This window comes from Blennius ocellaris (assembly GCF_963422515.1).
Source record: "Blennius ocellaris genome assembly, chromosome: 20".
Lineage (NCBI taxonomy): Eukaryota > Metazoa > Chordata > Actinopteri > Blenniiformes > Blenniidae > Blennius > Blennius ocellaris.
This window is the reverse complement of record NC_137669.1, coordinates 396,698-422,828: the sequence shown is the minus strand read 5'-3', so window position 1 is coordinate 422,828 and position 26,131 is coordinate 396,698. Positions and strand designations below refer to the sequence as shown.

Genomic DNA, 26,131 nt, shown 5'->3' with positions numbered 1-26,131 from the left:
ATGAACGAGATGCAATGACCTATATGTGTGTGTGTGTGTGTGTGTGTGTGTGTGTGTGTGTGTTGTGTGTGTGTGTGTGTGTGTGTGTGTGTGTGTGTGTGTGTGTGTGTGTGTGTGTGTGTGTGTGCGTGCGTGTGCGTGCGTGCGTGCGTGCGTGCGTGCGTGCGTGTCGGAGCACACATGCAGTCTCCCAGGCTTATAGCTTGTTCACGGCTGGGATGGAGACGGTGTTAGCCGAGGACACACACACACACACACACACACACACACACACACACAGGAACACGTGGCGACGGCCATTTGGTGTCAAGCTGAGGACAAACAGTCACGTGAAGCCACATACATACACGTATGGAGACACGTGACCTGGACGGGCAGGAACGCGTGATGAAGACTGAGGAAGAGGAGGAGTCTCATACATGTTTTATTGTTGGGGCTGTCTGAACCTCCTTCTCCTCCTCCTCCCACCCCTCCCCTTTCTCCTCCTCCTCCTCCTCCTACCCTCCCTCTCCCCTACCTCCTCCTCCTCCTCCTCCGACCTCCCCCTCCCCTCCTTCCTCCTCCTCCTCCTCCTCCTCCTCCTCCTACCCCTCCTCCTCCCTCTCCCCATCCTCCTCCTCCTCCCTCCTCCTCCCCCTCCTCCTCCCCCTCCACCCCTCCTCCTTCCTCTCTCCTCCTCCTCCTCCTCCTCCTCCTCCTCCTCCTCTCCTCCTCCTCCTCCTCCTCCCCCTCCCCTTCTCCTCCTCCTCCTACTCCCCCTCCCCTTCCTCCTCCTCCCTCCTCTCCTCCTCCTCCTCCTCCCCCCTCCTCCTCCCTCCCCTCTCCCCATCCTCCTCCTCCTCCTCCCTCCCCCTCCTCCTCCCCCTCCCCCTCCTCCTCCTCCCTCCTCCTCCCCCTCCCCCCTCCTCCCCCTCCCCCTCCTCCCTCCTCCTCCTCCCCTCTCCCCATCCCCCCTCCTCCCTCCTCCCCCTCCTCCTCCCTCTCCCCATCCCCCTCCTCTTCCTCCTCCTCCTCCTCCTCCTCCTCCTCCTCCCCCTCTCCCTTCCTCCTCCTCCTACTCCCCTTCCTCCTCCTCCTCCTCCTCCTCCTCCTCCCTCTCCCTCTCCTCCCCCCTCCCCCCTCCTCCTCCTCCTCCTCCTCCCCCTCCTCCTCCCCCCTCCCCCTCCTCCTCCTCCTCCTCCCTCTCCCCTCATCCCTCCTCCCTCCTCCTCTCCTCCTCCTCCTCCTCCTCCTCCTCCTCCTCCTCCTCCCCTCCCCCCCCTCCCCCCCCCCCTCCCCCCCTCCTCCTCCTCCTTTGTCCTCCTCTGACCTCATCAGCCTGATTGGTCGAGCAAACACCAGACTCCCTCTTCCTCCTTTCTTTTTTCTGCACTTTTCCACTCTCCTCTCTCTCCTTTCTTCTTTTATCCACCACCTTATGTCTTCCTCCCCTCCTCCTCCCCCTCTCCTTTCTCACTTCCTCATCCTCTTCTTATTTTTCTGTCCTCAACACTTCCTCCTCATCTTCTTCCTCTTTGATCCTCTGACCTGCTCTTTTCTCTTTTCCTTTTCTCCTTCCACTTATTTGTCCCCCTCCTTTGACTGTTCTTCCTTTTTGACCTCCTCCTCCTCTTCCTCCTCCTCCTCCTCCTCCTCCTCCTCCTCCTCCTCCTCTTCATTGTCTGGCCTCCTCTCCACACCTCCTCTGATCCTCTTCCTCCTTCATTCTTCCTCTGCCTCCTCCTCCTCCTCCTTCTCCCACTCTGGGTTTCTTCCTTGCCCCTCCACTCTCCCTTCCTCATGACCTCCCTCCTCCTCTTCCTCCTCCTCCTAATTAGCACCTGAGCGTACCGGCCTGGTTAATATTCGGCGGCGAGGCGCTGCAGCGGCAGAAGGGCACCTCGCCGTCTCTCCTGCGCTGCTGTTGCCATGGTGACGCCATAGAAATGAAGCACTGCTCTCTCCGTCTCTCCTAATTTTTTTTAGCCCCCCCCCCCCCCCCCCCCTTCACTTTTTAATGAGTCACTGCATCCATTAAATTTTAGGATGGGAGGATGGCGGCAGAACTCACGGGGGCAGAGCGCCGAGTGGCGTGCTCTGACACAGGAAAACTACTGAACACTGAAACTTCCTGTGTGTGTGTGTGTGTGTGTGTGTGTGTGTGTGTGTGTGTGTGTGTGTGTGTGTGTGTGTGTGTGTGTGTGTGTGTGTGTGTGTGTGTGTGTGTGTGTGTGTGTGTGTGTGTGTCCTGCTCAGTAAGATTAGTAGTTACTTTTTGTTCATGGTAACTGGCACAGTAACTTTACTTTGTGGTGGTTTCACTGCGGACGGACTCTGGGTCCGGAGGAGACCTGTCTCCAGGCCCGTCTCCAGGCCGTCTCCAGGCCCGTCTCCAGGCCCGTCTCCAGACCCGTCTGTCTCCAGACCCGTCTGTCTCCAGGCCCGTCTCCAGGCCCGTCTCCAGACCCGTCTGTCTCCAGGCCCGTCTCCAGACCCATCTCCAGGCCCGTCTCCAGACCCGTCTGTCTCCAGACCCGTCTGTCTCCAGGCCCGTCTCCAGACCCGTCTCCAGACCCGTCTGTCTCCAGGCCCGTCTGTCTCCAGGCCCGTCTCCAGGCCCGTCTCCAGATCCGTCTGTCTCCAGACCCGGCTCCAGGCCCGTCTCCAGACCCGTCTGTCTCCAGACCCGTCTGTCTCCAGACCCATCTCCAGGCCCGTCTCCAGACACGTCTCCAGACCCGTCTCCAGACCCGTCTCCAGGCCCGTCTCCAGACCCGTCTGTCTCCAGATCCATCTCCAGGCCCGTCTCCAGGCCCGTCTCCAGGCCCGTCTCCAGACCCGTCTCCAGGCCCCTCAGGCTGTGGAGTGTAAAACATGACGACGGCCTGGAGACGCCGTCAATCATCTACCATCGTCCATCACTTGACGTTTTCCACTGTTTCCATGGAGACGCTTTCAGTCACTTCGTTGACGGCGAGCTTCGGTGTCATCTAAACATCAGTTGGTGAGGAAGTTGGTTTCCCACATGTCAGCACTGTTCACCTGCTTCAGCCAAGGTGTTGTGTTGTTCTGAAAGTGAAAGTTTAGTTAGTGAGTGCGATGAGGCTGTGACGTCCAACAGGCTTCGTAGCTTCTGTCTGGAGGACATGAACTGGAGTCAGGGACCCTGCTTTTTAAAAACCAAACATTCTGACTTCCAGAGTAATTCTGCTGTTTCGAGTCTTAGTGAAGTTTTTTTAGACAATGTAATGAATGAAACAATCTAAAACACGTTGCTAAAGTTCAATTTGTGATCCACAATGTTTCATTTAAAGTAGCAAAAACCTGCTGTTCACGTGTTCAGAGACAGTCTTGTAGTACCCGCCCAAATTTGCAGATTTTTCTAAAACAGCTGAAATAAAACTGTAAATCAGATGAAAGCAGAGAGAAGCTGAAGGGAACGAAGGATCTCCTCCTGGTGGATGTTCTTTGTCTGGAGAAACAGAAAGATCAAGTCCAGACCTCCTTCGCACTGACAGATGGAGGAAATCAATGTGATTCTCACTCTGCACAACATTTATCAAATAAACAGCTTTCCTTCAATTTCATCCACAATACATTTAAAATGCAGATGAAGTCTGACTGTGGGTTTAATGTGTTCACATGAAACCTACTATTAAGTGTTTCTGTCCCATAATCTGTAATAATCTGTCAGCAGGTGACAAAAGGACGAGGTGGTCAGATTCACTTTGAAGAAGAATCACAACATTTGTGTTTCTTTCCACAAACTGCAGCAGTGGTTTCCAAACTCACTTTCTCTTTCTGCTGGACATCATTCTTGAAGCAAAACACAAAAACCTCTGATTTGCACTGAAAGGTGGTTGTGGAAATGACACCTTTTTGTATATGATCTATAAGAAAGTAAATTTACTCTGCAGATATGTTCAAGGTGTTTTTTTCTAAAAACAAAGAAAAAGTTTGCATCACAGGAAGAAAAGCTGGAGTCAAAGTGTTGCAGTGTTTCTACTTGATAGAACAGCATAATGACGCCGACGAGCAGGAAGCAGCTCACCTTTAGTTTTCTTTATTATGTCCAACAAATCTAGAAAGATTCTGAAAACTTTCCTTGGAGACCCGTGGAGTTCATCATGTTTATGAAACTGTCGTCAAATACTAAGTTCAGATTCTGCTATGTGTGTTTGGGACTGCTTCTGACCCGGTTCTGACTGGTTCTGACCCGGTTCTGACTGGTCCTGACCCGGTCCTGACCCGGTTCTGACTGGTTCTGACCCGGTCCTGACCCGGTTCTGACCCGGTTCTGACCGGTTCTGACCCGGTTCTGACCCGGTCCTGACCCGGTCCTGACCCGGTTCTGACTGGTTCTGACCCGGTTCTGACCCGGTCCTGACCCGGTCCTGACCCGGTTCTGACCCGTGCTGCCAACCCCCCCACCCCTCGCACTCGTCCTCTCGCCCTTTATTTCTCATCTCATTTCCCAAAATATCCCTTCTTTTTCCTGCATTCATGAATTCTTCCACACCCATCCTTCTCTCCTCCTCCTCCTCCTCCCTCCTCCTCCTCCTCCCCCTCCTAATCCTCCTCCTCCTCCTCCCCCTCCTAATCCTCCTCCTCTCTCCCCCTCTCTCTGGTTTGCCCTTTTCTGTTACAGTCAGATGATACAGTTTGTGGTTAGAGTGATGCTTTGTCCTTCACGAGAGGTCAGAATCTGATCTTCCTCCTCCTCCCCCTCCTCCTCATCCTCATCCTCCTCCTCCTCCTCCTCCTCCTCATCCTCCTCCTGCTCCTCCTGCTCCTCCTGCTCCTCCTTGTCTGCACTAAAATGTGCCTCACCTGACCTACTCCCCGATCTCCACTCACCACAGTGTGACTTTACTCTCCAGGTCACAGTGGAGTTCTGGTCCTGGTTCTGTATTGAAGCCTCTGAAAGGGAGACATGTCTACTTCCTGCCATCGTGAATCACTGTTGGTGTTTGTATTTCCTGTGGAATCTCTCCATGTGCTCCCACAATTCCTGGCACGCATGAAGCCAGCTGACTGGGCCGCAGCCCGGTGTCACATGACTCCTCGTCAGGAGGCCTGAAGGCCAAAACACGGACCTGGTCCTGGTGGTTCTGAACTCTTCTCCTCCAGTCTGACCTGGTCCTGGTGGTTCTGAACTCTTCTCCTCCAGTCTGGTGGAGAAAACTTCCTGTTTTTTTGTTTGAACTTCCTGTTGGCCTGTTTGAACTTCCTGTTGGCCTGTTTGAACTTCCTGTTGGCCTGTTTGAACTTCCGTTTGGGCTGTTTGAACTTCCTGTTGGGCTGTTTGAGCTTCCTGTTGGGCTGTTTGAACTTCCTGTTGGCCTGTTTGAACTTCCTGTTGGCCTGTTTGAACTTCCGTTTGGGCTGTTTGAACTTCCTGTTGGGCTGTTTGAGCTTCCTGTTGGGCTGTTTGAGCTTCCTGTTGGCCTGTTTGAACTTCCTGTTGGCCTGTTTGAGCTTCCTGTTGGGCTGTTTGAGCTTCCTGTTGGCCTGTTTGAACTTCCTGTTGGGCTGTTTGAACTTCCTGTTGGCCTGTTTGAACTTCCTGTTGGGCTGTTTGAGCTTCCTGTTGGCCTGTTTGAACTTCCTGTTGGGCTGTTTGAACTTCCTGTTGGGCTGTTTGAGCTTCCTGTTGGCCTGTTTGAACTTCCTGTTGGGCTGTTTGAGCTTCCTGTTGGCCTGTTTGAACTTCCTGTTGGGCTGTTTGAACTTCCTGTTGGGCTGTTTGAGCTTCCTGTTGGGGTGTTTGAACTTCCTGTTGGCCTGTTTGAACTTCCTGTTGGGCTGTTTGAACTTCCTGTTGGCCTGTTTGAACTTCCTGTTGGGCTGTTTGAACTTCCTGTTGGGCTGTTTGAACTTCCTGTTGGCCTGTTTGAACTTCCTGTTGGGCTGTTTGAGCTTCCTGTTGGGCTGTTTGAGCTTCCTGTTGGGCTGTTTGAACTTCCTGTTGGCCTGTTTGAACTTCCTGTTGGGCTGTTTGAACTTCCTGTTGGCCTGTTTGAACTTCCTGTTGGCCTGTTTGAACTTCCGGTTGGGCTGTTTGAACTTCCTGTTGGGCTGTTTGAGCTTCCTGTTGGGCTGTTTGAGCTTCCTGTTGGGCTGTTTGAACTTCCTGTTGGCCTGTTTGAACTTCCTGTTGGCCTGTTTGAACTTCCTGTTGGGCTGTTTGAACTTCCTGTTGGCCTGTTTGAACTTCCTGTTGGCCTGTTTGAACTTCCTGTTGGGCTGTTTGAACTTCCTGTATGGCTGTTTGAACTTCCTGTATGGCTGTTTGAACTTCCTTATGGGCTGTTTGAACTTCCTGTTGGGCTGTTTGAACTTCCTGTATGGCTGTTTGAACTTCCTGTATGGCTGTTTGAACTTCCTTATGGGCTGTTTGAACTTCCTGTTGGGCTGTTTGAACTTCCTGTTGGGCTGTTTGAGCTTCCTGTTGGCCTGTTTGAACTTCCTGTTGGGCTGTTTGAACTTCCTGTTGGGCTGTTTGAACTTCCTGTTGGGCTGTTTGAACTTCCTGTTGGGCTGTTTGAGCTTCCTGTTGGGCTGTTTGAACTTCCTGTTGGGCTGTTTGAACTTCCTGTTGGCCTGTTTGAACTTCCTGTTGGGCTGTACGAGCTTCTTACTGGCCTGTTTCAGCTTCCTGTTGGGCTGTTTGAGCTTCCTGTTGGGCTGTACGAGCTTCTTACTGGCCTGTTTCAGCTTCCTGGGCAGAAACAGGCAGTTGCTCTGTTTGAGCTGGTTTGTGTGTCTGTTATTTCGGGAGCGTCTGTACGGAGCCTCATTAGCTGCAGCTTCAATAAGCAGCCATGTAAATGCATGAGGTTTGTAATAACGGGATTAGTTCAATCTCACTGCGCCGTGCAGCTCGTCAACTGCAGTGCAGCTATAAAAGACTGCACGTCTGCGTCGGCGGCAGGCAGCCGATGGAGGCGGCGAGCAGGAAATATGTCCAACATTAAGTGACTCATGGGACATATAACAGCTCGGCCGATACTAATTAAGTGTTGAAATACCCCTTTTTTCCCTGGCAAATATGTTTCTTCTCTTTTAATCCTCCGACTGACGGAGGCCCGGATCAAGAGGAAGAGAGGAAGATGCTTTGTTTCTCCCTCCTGTTTCCCCTGGAGCTGCTTCCTCCTCCTCCTCTGCTCCTGTGCTCCGTCACTCCCTCTCCTCCGTCACTCCTTCTCCTCCATCAGTCCTCCATCAGTACCCCCCTCCTCCATCAGTCCCCCTCCTCCATCAGTCCTCCATCAGTCCCCCTCCTCCGTCAGTCCTCCATCAGTCCTCCCATCAGTCCCTCTCCTCCGTCACTCCCTCTCCTCCATCCTCCATCAGTCCCCCTCCTCCATCAGTCCTCCATCAATCCCTCTCCTCCATCAGTCCTCCGTCAGTCCCTCTCCTCCATCAGTCCCTCTCCTCCATCAGTCCTCCGTCAGTCCCTCTCCTCTATCAGTCCTCCATCAGTCCTCCGTCAGTCCCTCTCCTCCATCAGTCCCCCTCCTCCATTAGTCGCTCTCCTCCATCCGTCCTCCGTCAGTCCCTCTCCTCCATCAGTCCCTCTCCTCCATCAGTCCCCCTCCTCCATCAGTCCGTCTCCTCCATCAGTCCTCCATCAGTCCCTCTCCTCCATCAGTCCCCCTCCTCCATCAGTCCCCCTCCTCCATCAGTTCCCCGTCCTCCATCAGTTCCCCCTCCTCCATCAGTCCCTCTCCTCCATCAGTCCCCCTCCTCCATCAGTCCCTCTCCTCCATCAGTCCTCCGTCAGTCCCTCTCCTCCATCAGTCCCTCTCCTCCGTCAGTCCCTCTCCTCCATCAGTCCCCCTCCTCCATCAGTCCCCCTCCTCCATCAGTTCCCCGTCCTCCATCAGTTCCCCCTCCTCCATCAGTTCCCCCTCCTCCGTCAGTACTTCTCTCCTCCGTCAGTCAATGTGTGATATAGTTGAAACATCTTCTGTTTCAGTGGCTTGGAAGTTTCCATCCTGCATGTCACTGTCTCCTTGTCCTGTCCTTTACCTGCTCCACCACATCCACCTGCCCCCCCCTCCACCTGCCCCCCCCCTCCCCCCACCTGCCCCTGCGCTGCGTGTCTGACGGCTGTCAGGAGATCTCATCATGGAGTCTCTTATTACATGATTACAGGGCGATCATCTTGTGAAGTTGTCTTTGCCCGAATGTCTGAAAGACACTTAATGTCTTTTTAATGGCTTCTGGAGTTTAGAGGCTTCTTCTTTTTTTTGTCTTTTGTAGTTGCAGTCGACTCTTCAATGTATTACGTTTTTGCTGTGATTGGCCTGGAACAGCGTGTCCTGATTAAGTGGCTCTCTGATTCATTGTAATGTTGCAGCTCGGCGGCGGCTCACTCAGTTGTCACTCTTTTTTTTTGTTTTCCATTAATTTATGTTTTTTGTAATATCTTGACTTGTGGAATTTCTGTCTTTGTCCAATCCATCTGTCAAACCTGGTGATAAAGTGGTTGACTCCGTTTAATATTTCTTCTTCAGTTACTAAGCCATTCATGAAAATTTAAGTTGGAACTAAAAAATAACTTTATTGCTTCCAGTCAAGTTTTCTAATTTGTTAAATCCTGAAAGTTTCTCACTGTCTGACACTGTCAGTGTGAGAATTTGTTGCCTTCTGGAATTTATTTTTTAAAATCACATTACACCAATTAAACAGATGAACAAACTGCACAATGCTTGTTTCCAGATAATCTACGTTTGCCCTTCTGTCGGTGACCATCATGCATCCCTCCCAGTCTTTTGTTTTTTTGCCTCGTAATGACTTTGTGTGTTTTCTGTCTTCAATCATTGTTTTACTGGAGCACAAACATTAACATCTGGTTGTCTTTGTGTTACCACACAGCTTGTGCTGCGCTACTGTGTGTGATGTCCTCCCATGACGCCGCGGCCGGGAGCTGACACCGCCTGTGAGCCGGAGACGCCACTGCACCACCGGTTCAACCGGCGCCATCAGCCGGTTGTTGTCCTCCGTCCCGCACGCTGGACACTTCCCTCCAAGTTCTTCGAACGACAGCTCGGACCCCCTCAGTGAGGACCCCCAAACGCGGACACACCAACGTTTCCGTCCGCCGCCACCGCCACCAGCAGCAGCAGCCAAAAAGCACGATATCGCAATCTGAAACACCAGCACCAGCAGCCATGTCCAGTCGCAGGAAGTCCTCTAACCCCTGCATGGTCCGGGTCGTCGGGGACCTGCCTGAACTGAAAGATGACCCGGAAGACATGATGGACATGAAGATCTCAAACAACAGGACAGAAAAAGACGAGTCAGAAACGTCTGAATCTGCAGCAAAGCAACTCGAACCCCAACGGGAAGATCCAGGAGATCCAGACCAGCAGGTGGATCAGAATCTGGAGCGGTCAGATCAAGAACAGCATTCTGATAAAGAAGACCAAACCCCCGCCATTGAAGACTCCAGGGGAGACGAGGACAACAAGGAACCAGAGACCCACCAGACAACACAGACAAAGCATCCGAGAGGCTACGAGTGTAAGTACTGTCCATTTGTGACACAGAACCTCAACGACTTCAAAGAGCATGTGGATTCCAGCCACCCCAATGTCATCCTCAACCCGCTGTACCTCTGTGCCGTCTGCAACTTCAACACCAAGAAGTTTGACTCGCTCACAGTGCACAACGAGAGCCAGCACCCAGGAGAGACCAACTTCAAGTTCAAGAGAATAACGATGAACAATCAGACTGTTCTAGAGCAGACAATCGAAGGCAAGGACAATTCAGTGGAAAACGACATGATGAATGAGCAGGGTGACAGCAAAGACGGCTCCATGATTCCACCTTGTATTTCCACCACCGTAAACACACCAAGTGGCCCTCAGCCGCTCTTTGGAGGATGTAACCTGAAAAGCCAGCTGGAAGGGTTGATCCAGAAAGATCAGATAACAGCGGTGAACATCAATGGGACAGTGATCATTCCTGAACCCACCATCCTGCAAGGGCTCTCCCATGTCACCCCGATGCTCCAGCGTCCACCCAACTTCAACTCTGTACCAAAAATAGCTGTTCCCCTGAACACCACCAAATATAACCCTTCTCTGGACGACAACCTGACGCTGATCACGTCATTCAATAAGTTCCCTTATCCAACACACGCCGAGCTGTCATGGCTCACCGCCGCCTCCAAGCACCCGGAGGAGCAGATTAAAGTCTGGTTCACCACACAGCGCCTGAAGCAAGGCATCACCTGGTCCCCCGAGGAGGTGGAGGAAGCCCGCAAGAAAATGTTCAATGGCTCTATCCCTCCGGCCCATCACACATTCACCACCCTACCTACAAGCCCTGTCACTCAACCATCTTCCAAACCGTCCCAGCAGCCAGTGGTTCACACCACAGTGCAGCATTTGGCTCACGTCCAGACTGCATCAAGCGGCGTGACCAGCACCAACTCGGTGTCCAGAGTCACTGCCTCTGGCCACACCCTGAAACGATCGCTGCCTCCACATCTGACAGCAATCTTCGGCCCTGAGGCCAAGCGACCCGTCATGGCAGTCGCCCCCCATTCCGGCGACGCCAAAGACAAAGTCCTGATGGCTCCCCCTCCTCCGCCCCCTCCCCACAAAGACCGCCACTCAATGGCCCCACCTCCTGTTCCCTTGGACGCAAAGAGACCTGTAGCAATCCCCTTGGTGGCCACAGAGATGAAGAGGCCCTCTGCTCCTGTGCCTTTACTGTCGCCAACTTTGTCACACAAAGGAAAGATTCTCTCAACGTTAGCAAGTCTCAAAACAAAGCCAGTGGTGTCTCTTCCCTCCATAATGTTTCCAGAGTCCTTAACCAGGCCTATGATAGTACCCCCTCCTATCTTTGCCCCTCCATTTAAAAACTCTTTACTTGTTTTTCATGGCGGAGCCAAAGATAAGTCCCTTAACACCCACTCTCTGCCAGCTGCTGATCCCAACCTGCCAAACTCCCCTCCTCTCATTAACTCACCATTAAGGAGGCCGCCTATCATCCAGTCCATCCACACTCCAGCTAAAGCACCGTCACAGGTTCCAGGGTCTCCCTTCAATGGACACAAGCTGCAGGAGCAGCAGGGAGTGGAGCTGAAAGCCAGCTACCCCCGAGGAGACAAAGGGGTCAGTCCTCTGTCAGAGGCTAACGGGACGTCTCGCTTTGACAGGAAATGGTCCCGTGATCAGACCTTCGCAACTCACAACGGGGTTCTGCACATTAACAGTCTGGACACAATAACAGCACTTAAACCCGATTTCCACAAGTCGTCTTCGGTTTTGACCCAGTTCCCCTTACTGGAGCGGATGAAAGGAAAGTCTGCAAAGCAACTGAAGGTGTTGGAAGAGAATTTCTTACGGAACAGCTTCCCCACACACGGCGATGTGGACCACCTTGTGGTCAGCACCCGCCTCTCTCACCAGGAAATTGAAAGCTGGTTTGCGGAGCGTCGTGCACTCCGCGACAACCTGGAACAAGCCCTGCTGAACTCCATGGGCACGAAGAGGGACGCTGGAGAGAAACCAATCCAGCAGCTGAACGTGATCCACAAAGCACTCACCACCAGCGCCAATCCGCTGAAGCGCCCCCCCCCACCTTCACTCCTGTCCGCCCTCAACCCCTGTGCAGTGCCTCCGGATGGTCGACCCCTGGCGCTCCTCAAGGACGATTTAGCTCAAATGCAGTGGCCTTCCCCTGAGGAGCGGAGCCAGCTGGAGGGTCGGACGGGACTGATGAGAGCGGAGCTCACCCGCTGGTTCACTGACAGCCGACTGCAGGGCGGCGGCGCCGAGCTGGCAGAACTCTTTCATAGCAATGGCCTGAACGGAGGGCAGGGGCCGCCGGGGGGCTCCCCTGAGAACGCTCCACCCGGGACCCTCCAGCACTGTCAGGGCGGGGCGCTCACCAGCATCAGCAGCAGTAAAGTGCTGGAGGTGGAGCTGGGCTGGCTGATGGAGCAACGAGTCAACAGCTTCAAAAGCCAACAGCACAACGGGCTCCAGGAGTGCTTCGCTGGAAGGTACTGACAATACTGACACAATTCTTCATCCTGCAGAATGTACAGACACCATGTTAGTGTGACCCAGATGAGACCATCAGCTGCAGACCTGTGAGGTCTGTCCGTCCTGACGTTACAGTCAGAGATCTGTCCGTCCTGACGTTACAGTCTGAGATCTGTCCGTCCTGACGTTACAGTCTGAGATCTGTCCGTCCTGACGTTACAGTCTGAGATCTGTCCGTCCTGACGTTACAGTCTGAGATCTGTCCGTCCTGACGTTACAGTCTGAGATCTGTCCGTCCTGACGTTACAGTCTGAGATCTGTCCGTCCTGACGTTACAGTCAGAGGTCTGTCCGTCCTGACTTTACAGTCTGAGATCTGTCCGTCCTGACGTTACAGTCAGAGATCTGTCCGTCCTGACGTTACAGTCTGAGATCTGTCCGTCCTGACGTTACAGTCTGAGGTCTGTCCGTCCTGACGTTACAGTCAGAGATCTGTCCGTCCTGACGTTACAGTCTGAGATCTGTCCGTCCTGACGTTACAGTCTGAGGTCTGTCCGTCCTGACGTTACAGTCAGAGATCTGTCCGTCCTGACGTTACAGTCAGAGATCTGTCCGTCCTGACGTTACAGTCTGAGATCTGTCCGTCCTGACGTTCCAGTCAGAGATCTGTCCGTCCTGACGTTCCAGTCAGAGATCTGTCCGTCCTGACGTTACAGTCTGAGATCTGTCGTCCTGACGTTACAGTCTGAGGTCTGTCGTCCTGACGTTACAGTCTGAGGTCTGTCCGTCCTGACGTTACAGTCAGAGATCTGTCCGTCCTGACGTTACAGTCTGAGGTCTGTCCGTCCTGACGTTACAGTCTGAGGTCTGTCCGTCCTGACGTTACAGTCTGAGGTCTGTCCGTCCTGACGTTACAGTCTGAGATCTGTCCGTCCTGACGTTACAGTCTGAGGTCTGTCCGTCCTGACGTTACAGTCTGAGATCTGTCCGTCCTGACGTTACAGTCAGAGATCTGTCCGTCCTGACGTTACAGTCTGAGATCTGTCCGTCCTGACGTTACAGTCTGAGATCTGTCCGTCCTGACGTTACAGTCAGAGATCTGTCCGTCCTGACGTTACAGTCTGAGATCTGTCCGTCCTGACGTTACAGTCTGAGGTCTGTCCGTCCTGACGTTACAGTCTGAGATCTGTCCGTCCTGACGTTACAGTCAGAGATCTGTCCGTCCTGACGTTACAGTCAGAGGTCTGTCCGTCCTGACGTTACAGTCAGAGATCTGTCCGTCCTGACGTTACAGTCTGAGATCTGTCCGTCCTGACGTTACAGTCTGAGATCTGTCCGTCCTGACGTTACAGTCAGAGATCTGTCCGTCCTGACGTTACAGTCAGAGGTCTGTCCGTCCTGACGTTACAGTCAGAGATCTGTCCGTCCTGACGTTACAGTCAGAGATCTGTCCGTCCTGACGTTACAGTCAGAGATCTGTCCGTCCTGACGTTACAGTCTGAGATCTGTCCGTCCTGACGTTACAGTCTGAGATCTGTCCGTCCTGACGTTACAGTCTGAGATCTGTCCGTCCTGACGTTACAGTCTGAGGTCTGTCCGTCCTGACGTTACAGTCTGAGGTCTGTCCGTCCTGACGTTACAGTCAGAGATCTGTCCGTCCTGACGTTACAGTCAGAGATCTGTCCGTCCTGACGTTACAGTCTGAGATCTGTCCTTCCTGACGTTACAGTCTGAGATCTGTCCGTCCTGACGTTACAGTCAGAGGTCTGTCCGTCCTGACGTTACAGTCTGAGATCTGTCCTTCCTGACGTTACAGTCAGAGGTCTGTCCGTCCTGACGTTACAGTCAGAGGTCTGTCCGTCCTGACGTTACAGTCAGAGGTCTGTCCGTCCTGACGTTCCAGTCAGAGATCTGTCCGTCCTGACGTTACAGTCAGAGATCTGTCCGTCCTGACGTTACAGTCTGAGATCTGTCCGTCCTGACATTACAGTCTGAGATCTGTCCTTCCTGACGTTACAGTCTGAGATCTGTCCGTCCTGACATTACAGTCTGAGATCTGTCCGTCCTGACGTTACAGTCTGAGGTCTGTCCGTCCTGACGTTACAGTCTGAGATCTGTCCGTCCTGACGTTACAGTCTGAGATCTGTCCGTCCTGACTTTACAGTCTGAGATCTGTCCGTCCTGACGTTACAGTCTGAGATCTGTCCGTCCTGACATTACAGTCTGAGATCTGTCCTTCCTGACGTTACAGTCTGAGATCTGTCCGTCCTGACATTACAGTCTGAGATCTGTCCGTCCTGACGTTACAGTCTGAGGTCTGTCCGTCCTGACGTTACAGTCTGAGATCTGTCCGTCCTGACGCTACAGTCTGAGATCTGTCCGTCCTGACGTTACAGTCTGAGATCTGTCCGTCCTGACGTTACAGTCTGAGATCTGTCCGTCCTGACGTTACAGTCTGAGATCTGTCGTCCTGACGTTACAGTCTGAGATCTGTCCGTCCTGACGTTACAGTCTGAGATCTGTCCGTCCTGACGTTACAGTCTGAGGTCTGTCCGTCCTGACGTTACAGTCTGAGATCTGTCCGTCCTGACGTTACAGTCTGAGATCTGTCCGTCCTGACGTTACAGTCTGAGATCTGTCCGTCCTGACGTTACAGTCTGAGGTCTGTCCGTCCTGACGTTACAGTCTGAGATCTGTCCGTCCTGACGTTACAGTCTGAGATCTGTCCGTCCTGACGTTACAGTCTGAGATCTGTCCGTCCTGACGTTACAGTCTGAGATCTGTCCGTCCTGACGTTACAGTCTGAGATCTGTCCGTCCTGACGTTACAGTCTGAGATCTGTCCGTCCTGACGTTACAGTCTGAGATCTGTCCGTCCTGACGTTACAGTCTGAGATCTGTCCGTCCTGACATTACAGTCTGAGATCTGTCCTTCCTGACGTTACAGTCTGAGATCTGTCAGTCCTGACGTTACAGTCTGAGATCTGTCCGTCCTGACGTTACAGTCTGAGATCTGTCCGTCCTGACGTTACAGTCTGAGATCTGTCCGTCCTGACGTTACAGTCTGAGATCTGTCCGTCCTGACGTTACAGTCTGAGATCTGTCCGTCCTGACGTTACAGTCTGAGATCTGTCCGTCCTGACGTTACAGTCTGAGATCTGTCCGTCCTGACGTTACAGTCTGAGATCTGTCCGTCCTGACGTTACAGTCTGAGATCTGTCCGTCCTGACGTTACAGTCTGAGATCTGTCCGTCCTGACGTTACAGTCTGAGATCTGTCAGTCCTGACGTTACAGTCAGAGATCTGTCCGTCCTGACGTTACAGTCTGAGATCTGTCCGTCCTGACGTTACAGTCTGAGATCTGTCCTTCCTGACGTTACAGTCTGAGATCTGTCCGTCCTGACGTTACAGTCTGAGATCTGTCCGTCCTGACGTTACAGTCAGAGGTCTGTCCGTCCTGACGTTACAGTCTGAGGTCTGTCCGTCCTGACGTTACAGTCAGAGGTCTGTCCGTCCTGACGTTACAGTCTGAGATCTGTCCGTCCTGACGTTACAGTCAGAGATCTGTCCGTCCTGACGTTACAGTCTGAGATCTGTCCGTCCTGACGTTACAGTCAGAGGTCTGTCCGTCCTGACGTTACAGTCTGAGATCTGTCGTCCTGACGTTACAGTCAGAGGTCTGTCCGTCCTGACGTTACAGTCAGAGGTCTGTCCGTCCTGACGTTACAGTCAGAGGTCTGTCCGTCCTGACGTTACAGTCTGAGGTCTGTCCGTCCTGACGTTACAGTCAGAGGTCTGTCCGTCCTGACGTTACAGTCAGAGATCTGTCCGTCCTGACGTTACAGTCTGAGGTCTGTCCGTCCTGACGTTACAGTCTGAGGTCTGTCCGTCCTGACGTTACAGTCTGAGGTCTGTCCGTCCTGACGTTACAGTCTGAGGTCTGTCCGTCCTGACGTTACAGTCTGAGATCTGTCCGTCCTGACGTTACAGTCTGAGGTCTGTCCGTCCTGACGTTACAGTCTGAGATCTGTCCGTCCTGACGTTACAGTCAGAGATCTGTCCGTCCTGACGTTACAGTCAGAGATCTGTCCGTCCTGACGTTACAGTCTGAGATCTGTCCGTCCTGACGTTACAGTCTGAGATCTGTCCGTCCTGACGTTACAGTCAGAGATCTGTCCGTCCTGACGTTACAGTCTGAGGTCTGTCCGTCCTGACGTTACAGTCTGAGGTCTGTCCGTCCTGACGTTACAGTCTGAGGTCTGTCCGTCCTGACGTTACAGTCTGAGATCTGTCCGTCCTGACGTTACAGTCAGAGATCTGTCCGTCCTGACGTTACAGTCAGAGGTCTGTCCGTCCTGACGTTACAGTCAGAGATCTGTCCGTCCTGACGTTACAGTCTGAGATCTGTCCGTCCTGACGTTACAGTCAGAGATCTGTCCGTCCTGACGTTACAGTCAGAGATCTGTCCGTCCTGACGTTACAGTCTGAGATCTGTCCGTCCTGACTTTACAGTCTGAGATCTGTCCGTCCTGACGTTACAGTCTGAGATCTGTCCGTCCTGACGTTACAGTCTGAGATCTGTCCGTCCTGACGTTACAGTCTGAGATATGTCCGTCCTGACGTTACAGTCAGAGATCTGTCCGTCCTGACGTTACAGTCAGAGGTCTGTCCGTCCTGACGTTACAGTCAGAGGTCTGTCCGTCCTGACGTTACAGTCTGAGGTCTGTCCGTCCTGACGTTACAGTCAGAGGTCTGTCCGTCCTGACGTTACAGTCAGAGATCTGTCCGTCCTGACGTTACAGTCAGAGATCTGTCCGTCCTGACGTTACAGTCAGAGATCTGTCCGTCCTGACGTTACACGTTATCCCAGTTGCTCTGTGAGATCGTTTCCGGGTCTTGGATTCGTCATCTCAATGTGTCATTCCACAAACTGGTGCCACAGAGCTTAGTTTTTTGCTCCAGACAAACAATGTCCATTTTCAAAATGCAGTCTCACACAAATTCTCCGTCACTGAGTGACTCACTTTGCCTGGCAACTTCCTGAGTGACTGCTTAACTAGCCTGTTACAGCTTCACCAGATAACTGACTGCTTTGCAGTGTTGCCTCCTTTAAGTTGTCTCAGCTTATTGGTGCGCACTTTGCTGGTAAATTGGTCGTAGGTTTTATGATTGGTATTAAAATGGTATTTTTTGTTGAAGTCCTTGAGCATTAACCTGCTTGCAGATCAGGCACATGACTTAATTCGACCTGTGACGTTCGACAACATAAGCATTTGCCCATTTAGCCTGAAACTAGCTTTTCTCCTTGCCCACACCTTTTTTTGTTTTTTTTTGTTTTTGAGGGGCCCGGTTGCAGATCTGGCCTCACAGCTGCGGTCACGGTCTCAGGCGTTAAACGCCATCACCGTCCTAGTGGTAAAAATGTTTTTCTAAAAAAGTCTAAATGACACCTGTAATTACCACTTAGCCTGCAGATGTCGCTATAGACCAGGAAACAGATTTGTCCAGCCCAAGCAATGCACAGTTGGATTAACTCGAGTGCATTGTCGGCCACCAGACGTGTTGTGGTGGGCTGCCATTGGCCCAGGAGCCGCACTTTGAGAACCCATAGTGTAGAACTGACTGGAATATAAATAAATATGGAAGGAACCATGTGGACGTCTGTCAGAGACTCCCGCTAACCTGCTGTTGCCCTGCGTCAGCAGACTGAGGCAGCAGACCACGGCGGAGCTGAAGAATGGGGCTAAGAATGGGGGGCCAGTCCAGGACGTCTTTGGAACCTGGCTGGACAACGGACACACCGGAAGAGGACACGGTCTGGTTCTGGACCGAGACCGCAAGATGGACGACGTGTCCGGGAGGCTGACCGGATAAATGGTGAGTCTCTGAGGTCAAACAGAACCTCCACCTTCCACTGATGGACCCTCCACCAATGGAACCTCCACTGACAGACCCGGCACTGACAGACCCTCCACCGACAGACCCTCCACCGATGGAACCTCCATTGACAGACCCTCCACCGACAGACCCTCCACTCTCCAGTGACGGACCCTCCACCGATGGAACCTCCATTGACAGACCCTCCACCGACAGACCCTCCACCGACAGACCCTCCATCGATGGAACCTCCACCGACAGACCCTCCACCAACAGACCCTCCACCGACAGACCCTCCACCAACAGACCCTCCACCGACAGACCCGCCACCAACAGACCCTCCACTCTCCAGTGACGGACCCTCCATCGATGGAACCTCCACCGACAGACCCTCCACCGACATACCCTCCACTCTCCAGTGACGGACCCTCCACCCGCCACTGATGGAACCTCCACTGAAAGACCCTACATCCTCCACCAATTGGTCTGCCATGACAGACCCTCCACTGACAGACCCTCCACTCTCCAGTGACGGACCCTCCACCGATGGAACCTCCATTGACAGACCCTCCACCGACAGACCCTCCACCGACAGACCCTCCATCGATGGAACCTCCACCGACAGACCCTCCACCAACAGACCCTCCACCGACAGACCCTCCACCAACAGACCCTCCACCGACAGACCCGCCACCAACAGACCCTCCACTCTCCAGTGACGGACCCTCCATCGATGGAACCTCCACCGACAGACCCTCCACCGACATACCCTCCACTCTCCAGTGACGGACCCTCCACCCGCCACTGATGGAACCTCCACTGAAAGACCCTACATCCTCCACCAATTGGTCTGCCATGACAGACCCTCCACTGACAGACCCTCCACTCTCCAGTGACGGACCCTCCACCGATGGAACCTCCATTGACAGACCCTCCACCGACAGACCCTCCACTCTCCAGTGACGGACCCTCCACCGATGGAACCTCCATTGACAGACCCTCCACCGACAGACCCTCCACTCTCCAGTGACGGACCCTCCACCGATGGAACCTCCATTGACAGACCCTCCACCGACAGACCCTCCACTCTCCATTGACAGACCCTCCACCGACAGACCCTCCATTGACAGACCCTCCACCGACAGACCCTCCACCGACAGACCCTCCATCGATGGAACCTCCACCGACAGACCCTCCACCAACAGACCCTCCACCGACAGACCCTCCACCAACAGACCCTCCACTCTCCAGTGACGGACCCTCCACCCGCCACTGATGGAACCTCCACTGAAAGACCCTACATCCTCCACCAATTGGTCTGCCATGACAGACCCTCCACTGACAGGCCCTCCACTGACAGACCCTCCACTGACAGGCCCTCCACTGACAGACCATCCAGAATAGAATAGACATTTATTTGTCTCACGTGTGGGAAATTCACGTTACAGGAGCAGCCATAAGATAAAAAAAATTTAAATATACAAAATAGACATATAATATACAAAATATACATATTAAAATGGTACGGTGGAGCGTATGGGGGAGGTAAGTGTAATGAATAACAAACAATTGACCGGGGTTTAAAATACAACACTGCAAAATGAAAAAGTGACAGTCATTATTGACTGAAGACAGACTCAGGCTGGTGGTCTACAGCTCCATGGCCGATGGGATGACAGACCTGCGGTAGAGTTCCTTCTTGCATCATAGAACCTCATTCTGCTGCTGAAGGAGCTGCTCAGGGCTTCCAGTCTCATGAAGGGTTGAGACGGGTCCCCCATGGAGATCAGCTTGGCCAACATCCTCCACTCACCCACCTCCTCCAGGAAGTCCAGGGGACAGTCCAAGACCAAGCTGGCCCTTCTGGTCCACCCTCCACCCTCCACTGACAGACCCTCTACCAACAGACCCTCCACTGACAGACCCTCTACCAACCGACCCTCCACCCTCCACTGACAGACCCTCTACCAACCGACCCTCCACCCTCCACTGACAGACCCTCTACCAACTGACCCTCCACCCTCCACTGACAGACCCTCTACCAACTGACCCTCCACCCTCCACTGACAGACCCTCTACCAATCGACCCTCCACCCTCCACTGACAGACCCTCTACCAACAGACCCTCCACTGACAGACCCTCTACCAACCGACCCTCCACTGACAGACCCTCTTCCAACCGACCCTCCACTGACAGACCCTCTACCAACAGACCCTCCACTGACAGACCCTCTTCCAACCGACCCTCCACTGACAGACCCTCTACCAACAGACCCTCCACTGACAGACCCTCTACCAACCGACCCTCCACTGACAGACCCTCTACCAACAGACCCTCCACTGACAGACCCTCTACCAACCGACCCTCCACCCTCCACTGACAGACCCTCTACCAACAGACCCTCCACCCTCCACTGACAGACCCTCTACCAACCGACCCTCCACCCTCCACAGACAGACCCTCTACCCACAGACCCTCCACTGACAGACCCTCTACCCACAGACCCTCCACAGACAGACCCTCTACCCACAGACCCTCCACAGACAGACCCTCTACCCACAGACCCTCCACTGACAGACCCTCCACTGACAGAGCCTCTACCCACAGACCCTCCACAGACAGACCCTCTACCCACAGACCCTCCACTGACAGACCCTCCACTGACAGAGCCTCTACCCACAGACCCTCCACTGACAGACCCTCTACCCACAGACCCTCCACAGACAGACCCTCTACCCACAGACCCTCCACTGACAGACCCTCTACCCACAGACCCTCCACAGACAGACCCTCTACCCACAGACCCTCCACAGACAGACCCTCTACCCACAGACCCTCCACTGACAGACCCTCTACCCACAGACCCTCCACTGACAGACTCCTGCTGAGTTCCAAATGCTGAAGATCTTTCGTCGACTTCTACATTTTTCAGAGCCATGAAGTGTAGATGCTCGACTTTTTTTTTGTTAATAAACTTTAGATGCGTTAGAAGTCGCTTTTTTCCAACAGACACATATTTCCCTTATTATTATACCTCCTCAGCCATTTCAGAGCCCCCCCCCCCCCCCCCCCCCCCCGTTAGCACTAAGCTGACCCTGGATCAGTAACATGCGGAGCTGCAGCTCGTCAGCATCTGAAGGAGATTTAAGATTTCGGGGAAAAAGCCTTTTTATTGGATCCTGGAATAGCAGCGGACCCCCCGGTGAGGCAAAGTTGGAGAGATAAAAGCCCCCGCCCGGGGCAAAGTGTGACGAGAGTCTGCTGCTTGTTCCCGCTCCGCCTGATCTGACAGGAGACTTAGCGTCTTAACGTCTTTCTTCTTTTAAATAGAAAGTGTTCAGATGGTTTCCTGTAAACAAGGCGCAGAAAGATCGACGGCTGACAGCTCCAATCAATAATCAATAAGCAGCCATTTGAATAACCAACATGTAAAGTTGTGTCATGGAACGGCTTTGAAATCTTTTTTTGGGTCCCACAAGAGAGACGACACCAAAAATACAGATTAGAAGTAAAAATCAACACGCAACTTTTCTCTGAAAACTAAATCAACACATGTGTGGCTACGGCGCCAGTCGCAGTGTTTTCAGCCCCGTTGTGGCGTGAAAGACTGGAAAAGCTTAGAAAGTTTAGCGTTTTCACTTGAACTCGTCATGTAAACGTTGCTCTCCCTTTTTGACATGATGGGATTTCTCACAGCTGACGGAACCTTTCCCCCCATTACAGATGTTCGGGATTCGCTGCTGCTGGAACAATCAAGGAAGAAACTGAAACTCGGAGCTACAAAACTTGTTCTTCTTTTATTTGGGTGGGGATTTTGAATTGTGGAGCGTATTTATGGCTGGTTGGCGGCTCGTGGGTCACGCTCAGCGCCTCCGCCTGGAGAGGCTCCTCCTCCTTGATTTCAGCCCCTCCCCCACAAACAATAGGACGATGATTTGAAGTAATGAACCCTAACCTTCCTGAAGATGATCGGAACAAATTCAACTTTGGATTTTTTTTTTTTTTCCTGAACTTCTTGAAAATCTGATGAAAAAGTTCCTCAAAAATGTTGCTTTACATTTTCCTGAAGATTCGTTTGGACTCTTCTTGTCTTCAAACGTAATTGAAACTAATTTACAGAACAGAAGAAGAGGAGGAGAGATGAGGACGAGGAGGAGGAACTCATTGGGTAGTTGGTGATGTTGTGCATGACCTGCGTTGCCATGGATACACAACGATGACAAGGAGGAGCACTGAATGTGTGCCTGCAGCAACAGCCTGACTGTAAACAAACAAACAAGCAAACAAACGCCGAGTGCCAAAGCTGATTTGCTGCATTGCATTCTACTAGTCTTTTCAAACCTTCTTCTTCTTCTTCTTCTTCTTCTGCTTCTTCTTCTGCTTCTTCTTCTTCTGCTTCTTCTTCTTCTTCTTCTTCTTCTTCTGTTTCTTCTTCTTCTGCTTCTTCTTCTTCTTCTTCTTCTTCTTCTTCTTCTTCTTCTTCTGCTTCTTCTTCTGCTTCTTCTTCTTCTGCTTCTTCTTCTTCTTCTTCTTCTTCTTCTTCTTCTTCTGTTTCTTCTTCTTCTGCTTCTTCTTCTTCTTCTTCTTCTTCTTCTTCTTCTTCTGTTTCTTCTTCTTCTTCTTCTTCTTCTTCTTCTTCTTCTTCTTCTTCTGATTTGCTGCATTCTACTACTCTTTTAAAACCTTCTTCTTCTCCTCTCACTGTAAATAGAATATATCAATACAAGTATCTGTTTGTTTTCCTGTCTGGCATCAGATTTGTAAACTTTTGTTACATTTTGTAAAATGGGAGCAAAACGTCTCTGGAAATCTCCTTTTCTGCTGGAACATGTTTGTTTTTGTTTAGTTGTTTATGTTTTTGGTCTTTTTCTTCTATTTTTGGTTTGTTTGTTTGTTTGTTTTTCTCTTTTTTTAAATACCAGTGCAGCAGGGCTCGGTGCAACACTTAAAAACATTTTTATTTCTCCTCCTTCCCTCCATTTCCTCTGTTTTGTACTAAACCAGAAGTGGAACCACTACAGAAAAAACAAAGACATGATGGACCAGTTGGAAACCGTTCAGTCACTTCTTCATCTCCCCGACATGGGACTTCAACCGCCACCTCCTGCTGAGAGGAGCAGCAGGAGGAGGAGCAGGGGTCTCTGCTTCACATCCAACCAGATTTTTAAAAAGCGTAACACAAAAAGCACCTTTGGACCTTTTTTCCTTTTTTACTGTGCTGAAGTGAAGTCAAGTGCTATTATTCTCACATCATTATTCTTATATTATTATTATTATTATTATTATTATATTATCGTAGCCACTCTGTCTGGAACCTTTTTTTTGAAGAAACACGAAAAAAACAAAACCGAAGCCGATCTGCACGGCTCGCTCCGACCAACATGCTTGTACGACCAATTGACTGTCACTTACTTTCTTTAAAAAAAACAAAAACACATGACGAACAAACCAACTGCAAGGATCGGAGGCTGTCAGGTCCAACGGCGGTGAAACGGAAAGGTTCCATCAGTCCACAATCACTGAATCTTTTCATTAGTTCACAACGAGCCAGAAAGCAACAAGACAGGTTTGAAAGCGCGTCTTCACTCCCACTTCAAACGTTCACCAGACACATGCATATGTGGGATGAGCAGAGACACACCGGTGTCCTGGACCACTTCATCCTGCTCAGGCCCCCACAGGGCTCAGCCCCCCCCCCAACACCCTGCTCATCACACATATGCGCCTGGGAGACGAGACTGAAGCGAAGCAGCATTTCCGACATTCTGACATTCACAACGATAAACTTCCTTCCATTGAAGAAACGTTTCTCTGTTTCCGTGCTGCTTCTTTCTTTCCTCTAGTCTTTTGTTTCTTCTCTCCGTCTTCTGCACACAATCATACACATTTGTGATGAACAAAAAAAGATGACTTGCCTTTTATTCGATGCGTGTTGGCTCGGTAGTCGCTAGTCCAAACTAGTTTCCATTCCGACAAAAAAGACAAATAGTGGTGAAGAAAACTATGAGCTTCTTTATGTGTTGCTTCTGCCGCCGCTGTAGTGTCCTGGTTCACATTTAAGATGAAACATACATATATCTGAAATACTGTATTTACAAATGCACACCAGGGCTGGCCTCAACAGACAACGGGGTTGGGGTGGGGGTGGCGGTGGGGGTGGGGGTGGGGGGAGTCTCCGCTCAATTGGGCGGCTCGTTCCAGTCCAGCACTTTTTTTTTTTAAAAAGACTAAAACATAAACAGACGCTTTGTTCCTTTGCTTGAATTCTTTCTAGTTTTTTAAATTTGGGAGGGGGAGGGGGGGGGGGGGGCACTGTGTTGAGCAAGCTTCCCAGAGAGTTTTATTTTTGCAAGGGTATAGTTTTAATGAACTATTTTTCTGAAGGATGACTGAATGTATTTGCTTTTTGGAGAGGTGGTCGATTAAATGTGATGCGTTTATTGTCGGAACGTTGACAAGAGGAGCGCCGAGCACAGAAACACGTTAGCTTTGTTAGCTTCCTTACCGTTGTTGGTTTCATTGGCTTTGTTCGCTTCATTTAACCTACAAAATATGTTTTATGCAGCTCGTAATAAAATGTACTCAAACAATCCAACTTGAACCTGATAAAAACTACAAGTGACATCATTCAGTGTTCCTCTCATACTCACTGTGGCCACTAGAGGGGCACTGTGTTGAGTCATACTCACTGTGGCCACTAGAGGGGCACTGTGTTGAGTCATACTCACTGTGGCCACTAGAGGGGCACTGTGTTGAGTCATACTCACTGTGGCCACTAGAGGGTGCACTGTGTTGAGTCATACTCACTGTGGCCACTAGAGGGTGCACTGTGTTGAGTCATACTCACTGTGGCCACTAGAGGGGCACTGTGTTGAGTCATACTCACTGTGGCCACTAGAGGGGCACTGTGTTGAGTCATACTCACTGTGGCCACTAGAGGGGCACTGTGTTGAGTCATACTCACTGTGGCCACTAGAGGGGCACTGTGTTGAGTCATACTCACTGTGGCCACTAGAGGGTGCACTGTGTTGAGTCATACTCACTGTGGCCACTAGAGGGTGCACTGTGTTGAGTCATACTCACTGTGGCCACTAGAGGGGCACTGTGTTGAGTCATACTCACTGTGGCCACTAGAGGGGCACTGTGTTCAGTCATACTCACTGTGGCCGCTAGAGGGGCACTGTGTTGAGTCATACTCACTGTGGCCACTAGAGGGGCACTGTGTTGAGTCATACTCACTGTGGCCACTAGAGGGGCACTGTGTTGAGTCATACTCACTGTGGCCACTAGAGGGTGCACTGTGTTCAGTCATACTCACTGTGGCCACTAGAGGGGCACTGTGTTCAGTCATACTCACTGTGGCCACTAGAGAGGCACTGTGTTGAGTCATACTCACTGTGGCCACTAGAGGGGCACTGTGTTCAGTCATACTCACTGTGGCCACTAGAGGGGCACTGTGTTCAGTCATACTCACTGTGGCCACTAGAGGGTGCACTGTGTTGAGTCATACTCACTGTGGCCACTAGAGGGTGCACTGTGTTCAGTCATACTCACTGTGGCCACTAGAGGGGCACTGTGTTCAGTCATACTCACTGTGGCCACTAGAGGGGCACTGTGTTGAGTCATACTCACTGTGGCCACTAGAGGGGCACTGTGTTGAGTCATACTCACTGTGGCCACTAGAGGGGCACTGTGTTCAGTCATACTCACTGTGGCCACTAGAGGGGCACTGTGTTCAGTCATACTCACTGTGGCCACTAGAGGGGCACTGTGTTGAGTCATACTCACTGTGGCCACTAGAGGGGCACTGTGTTGAGTCATACTCACTGTGGCCACTAGAGGGTGCACTGTGTTGAGTCATACTCACTGTGGCCACTAGAGGGTGCACTGTGTTGAGTCATACTCACTGTGGCCACTAGAGGGGCACTGTGTTGAGTCATACTCACTGTGGCCACTAGAGGGGCACTGTGTTCAGTCATACTCACTGTGGCCACTAGAGGGGCACTGTGTTCAGTCATACTCACTGTGGCCACTAGAGGGGCACTGTGTTCAGTCATACTCACTGTGGCCACTAGAGGGGCACTGTGTTGAGTCATACTCACTGTGGCCACTAGAGGGGCACTGTGTTGAGTCATACTCACTGTGGCCACTAGAGGGTGCACTGTGTTGAGTCATACTCACTGTGGCCACTAGAGGGGCACTGTGTTCAGTCATACTCACTGTGGCCACTAGAGGGTGCACTGTGTTCAGTCATACTCACTGTGG

At 51.8% G+C, this 26,131-nt stretch overlaps 1 protein-coding gene across 2 annotated transcripts in view; it reads left to right on the top strand.

Moving 5' to 3' along the window:
* LOC308145098 (zinc fingers and homeoboxes protein 2-like) overlaps positions 1-23,916 on the top strand; it is a 142,940-nt gene extending 119,024 nt beyond the window's left edge. The window contains exons 4-6 of one of the 2 annotated variants that reach the window (XM_080516435.1): positions 8,863-12,007; positions 17,694-17,865; positions 21,590-23,916. In XM_080516435.1, the coding sequence (XP_080372561.1) occupies positions 9,159-12,007; positions 17,694-17,862 (3,018 nt within the window). In that variant the 5' untranslated portion in view covers positions 8,863-9,158 and the 3' untranslated portion in view covers positions 17,863-17,865; positions 21,590-23,916. Of the gene's footprint in view, positions 1-8,862; positions 12,008-17,690; positions 17,866-21,589 lie in introns of both variants that reach the window. The other variant, XM_080516434.1, reaches the window with a different exon arrangement.
* Positions 23,917-26,131: the final 2,215 nt, after the last annotated feature.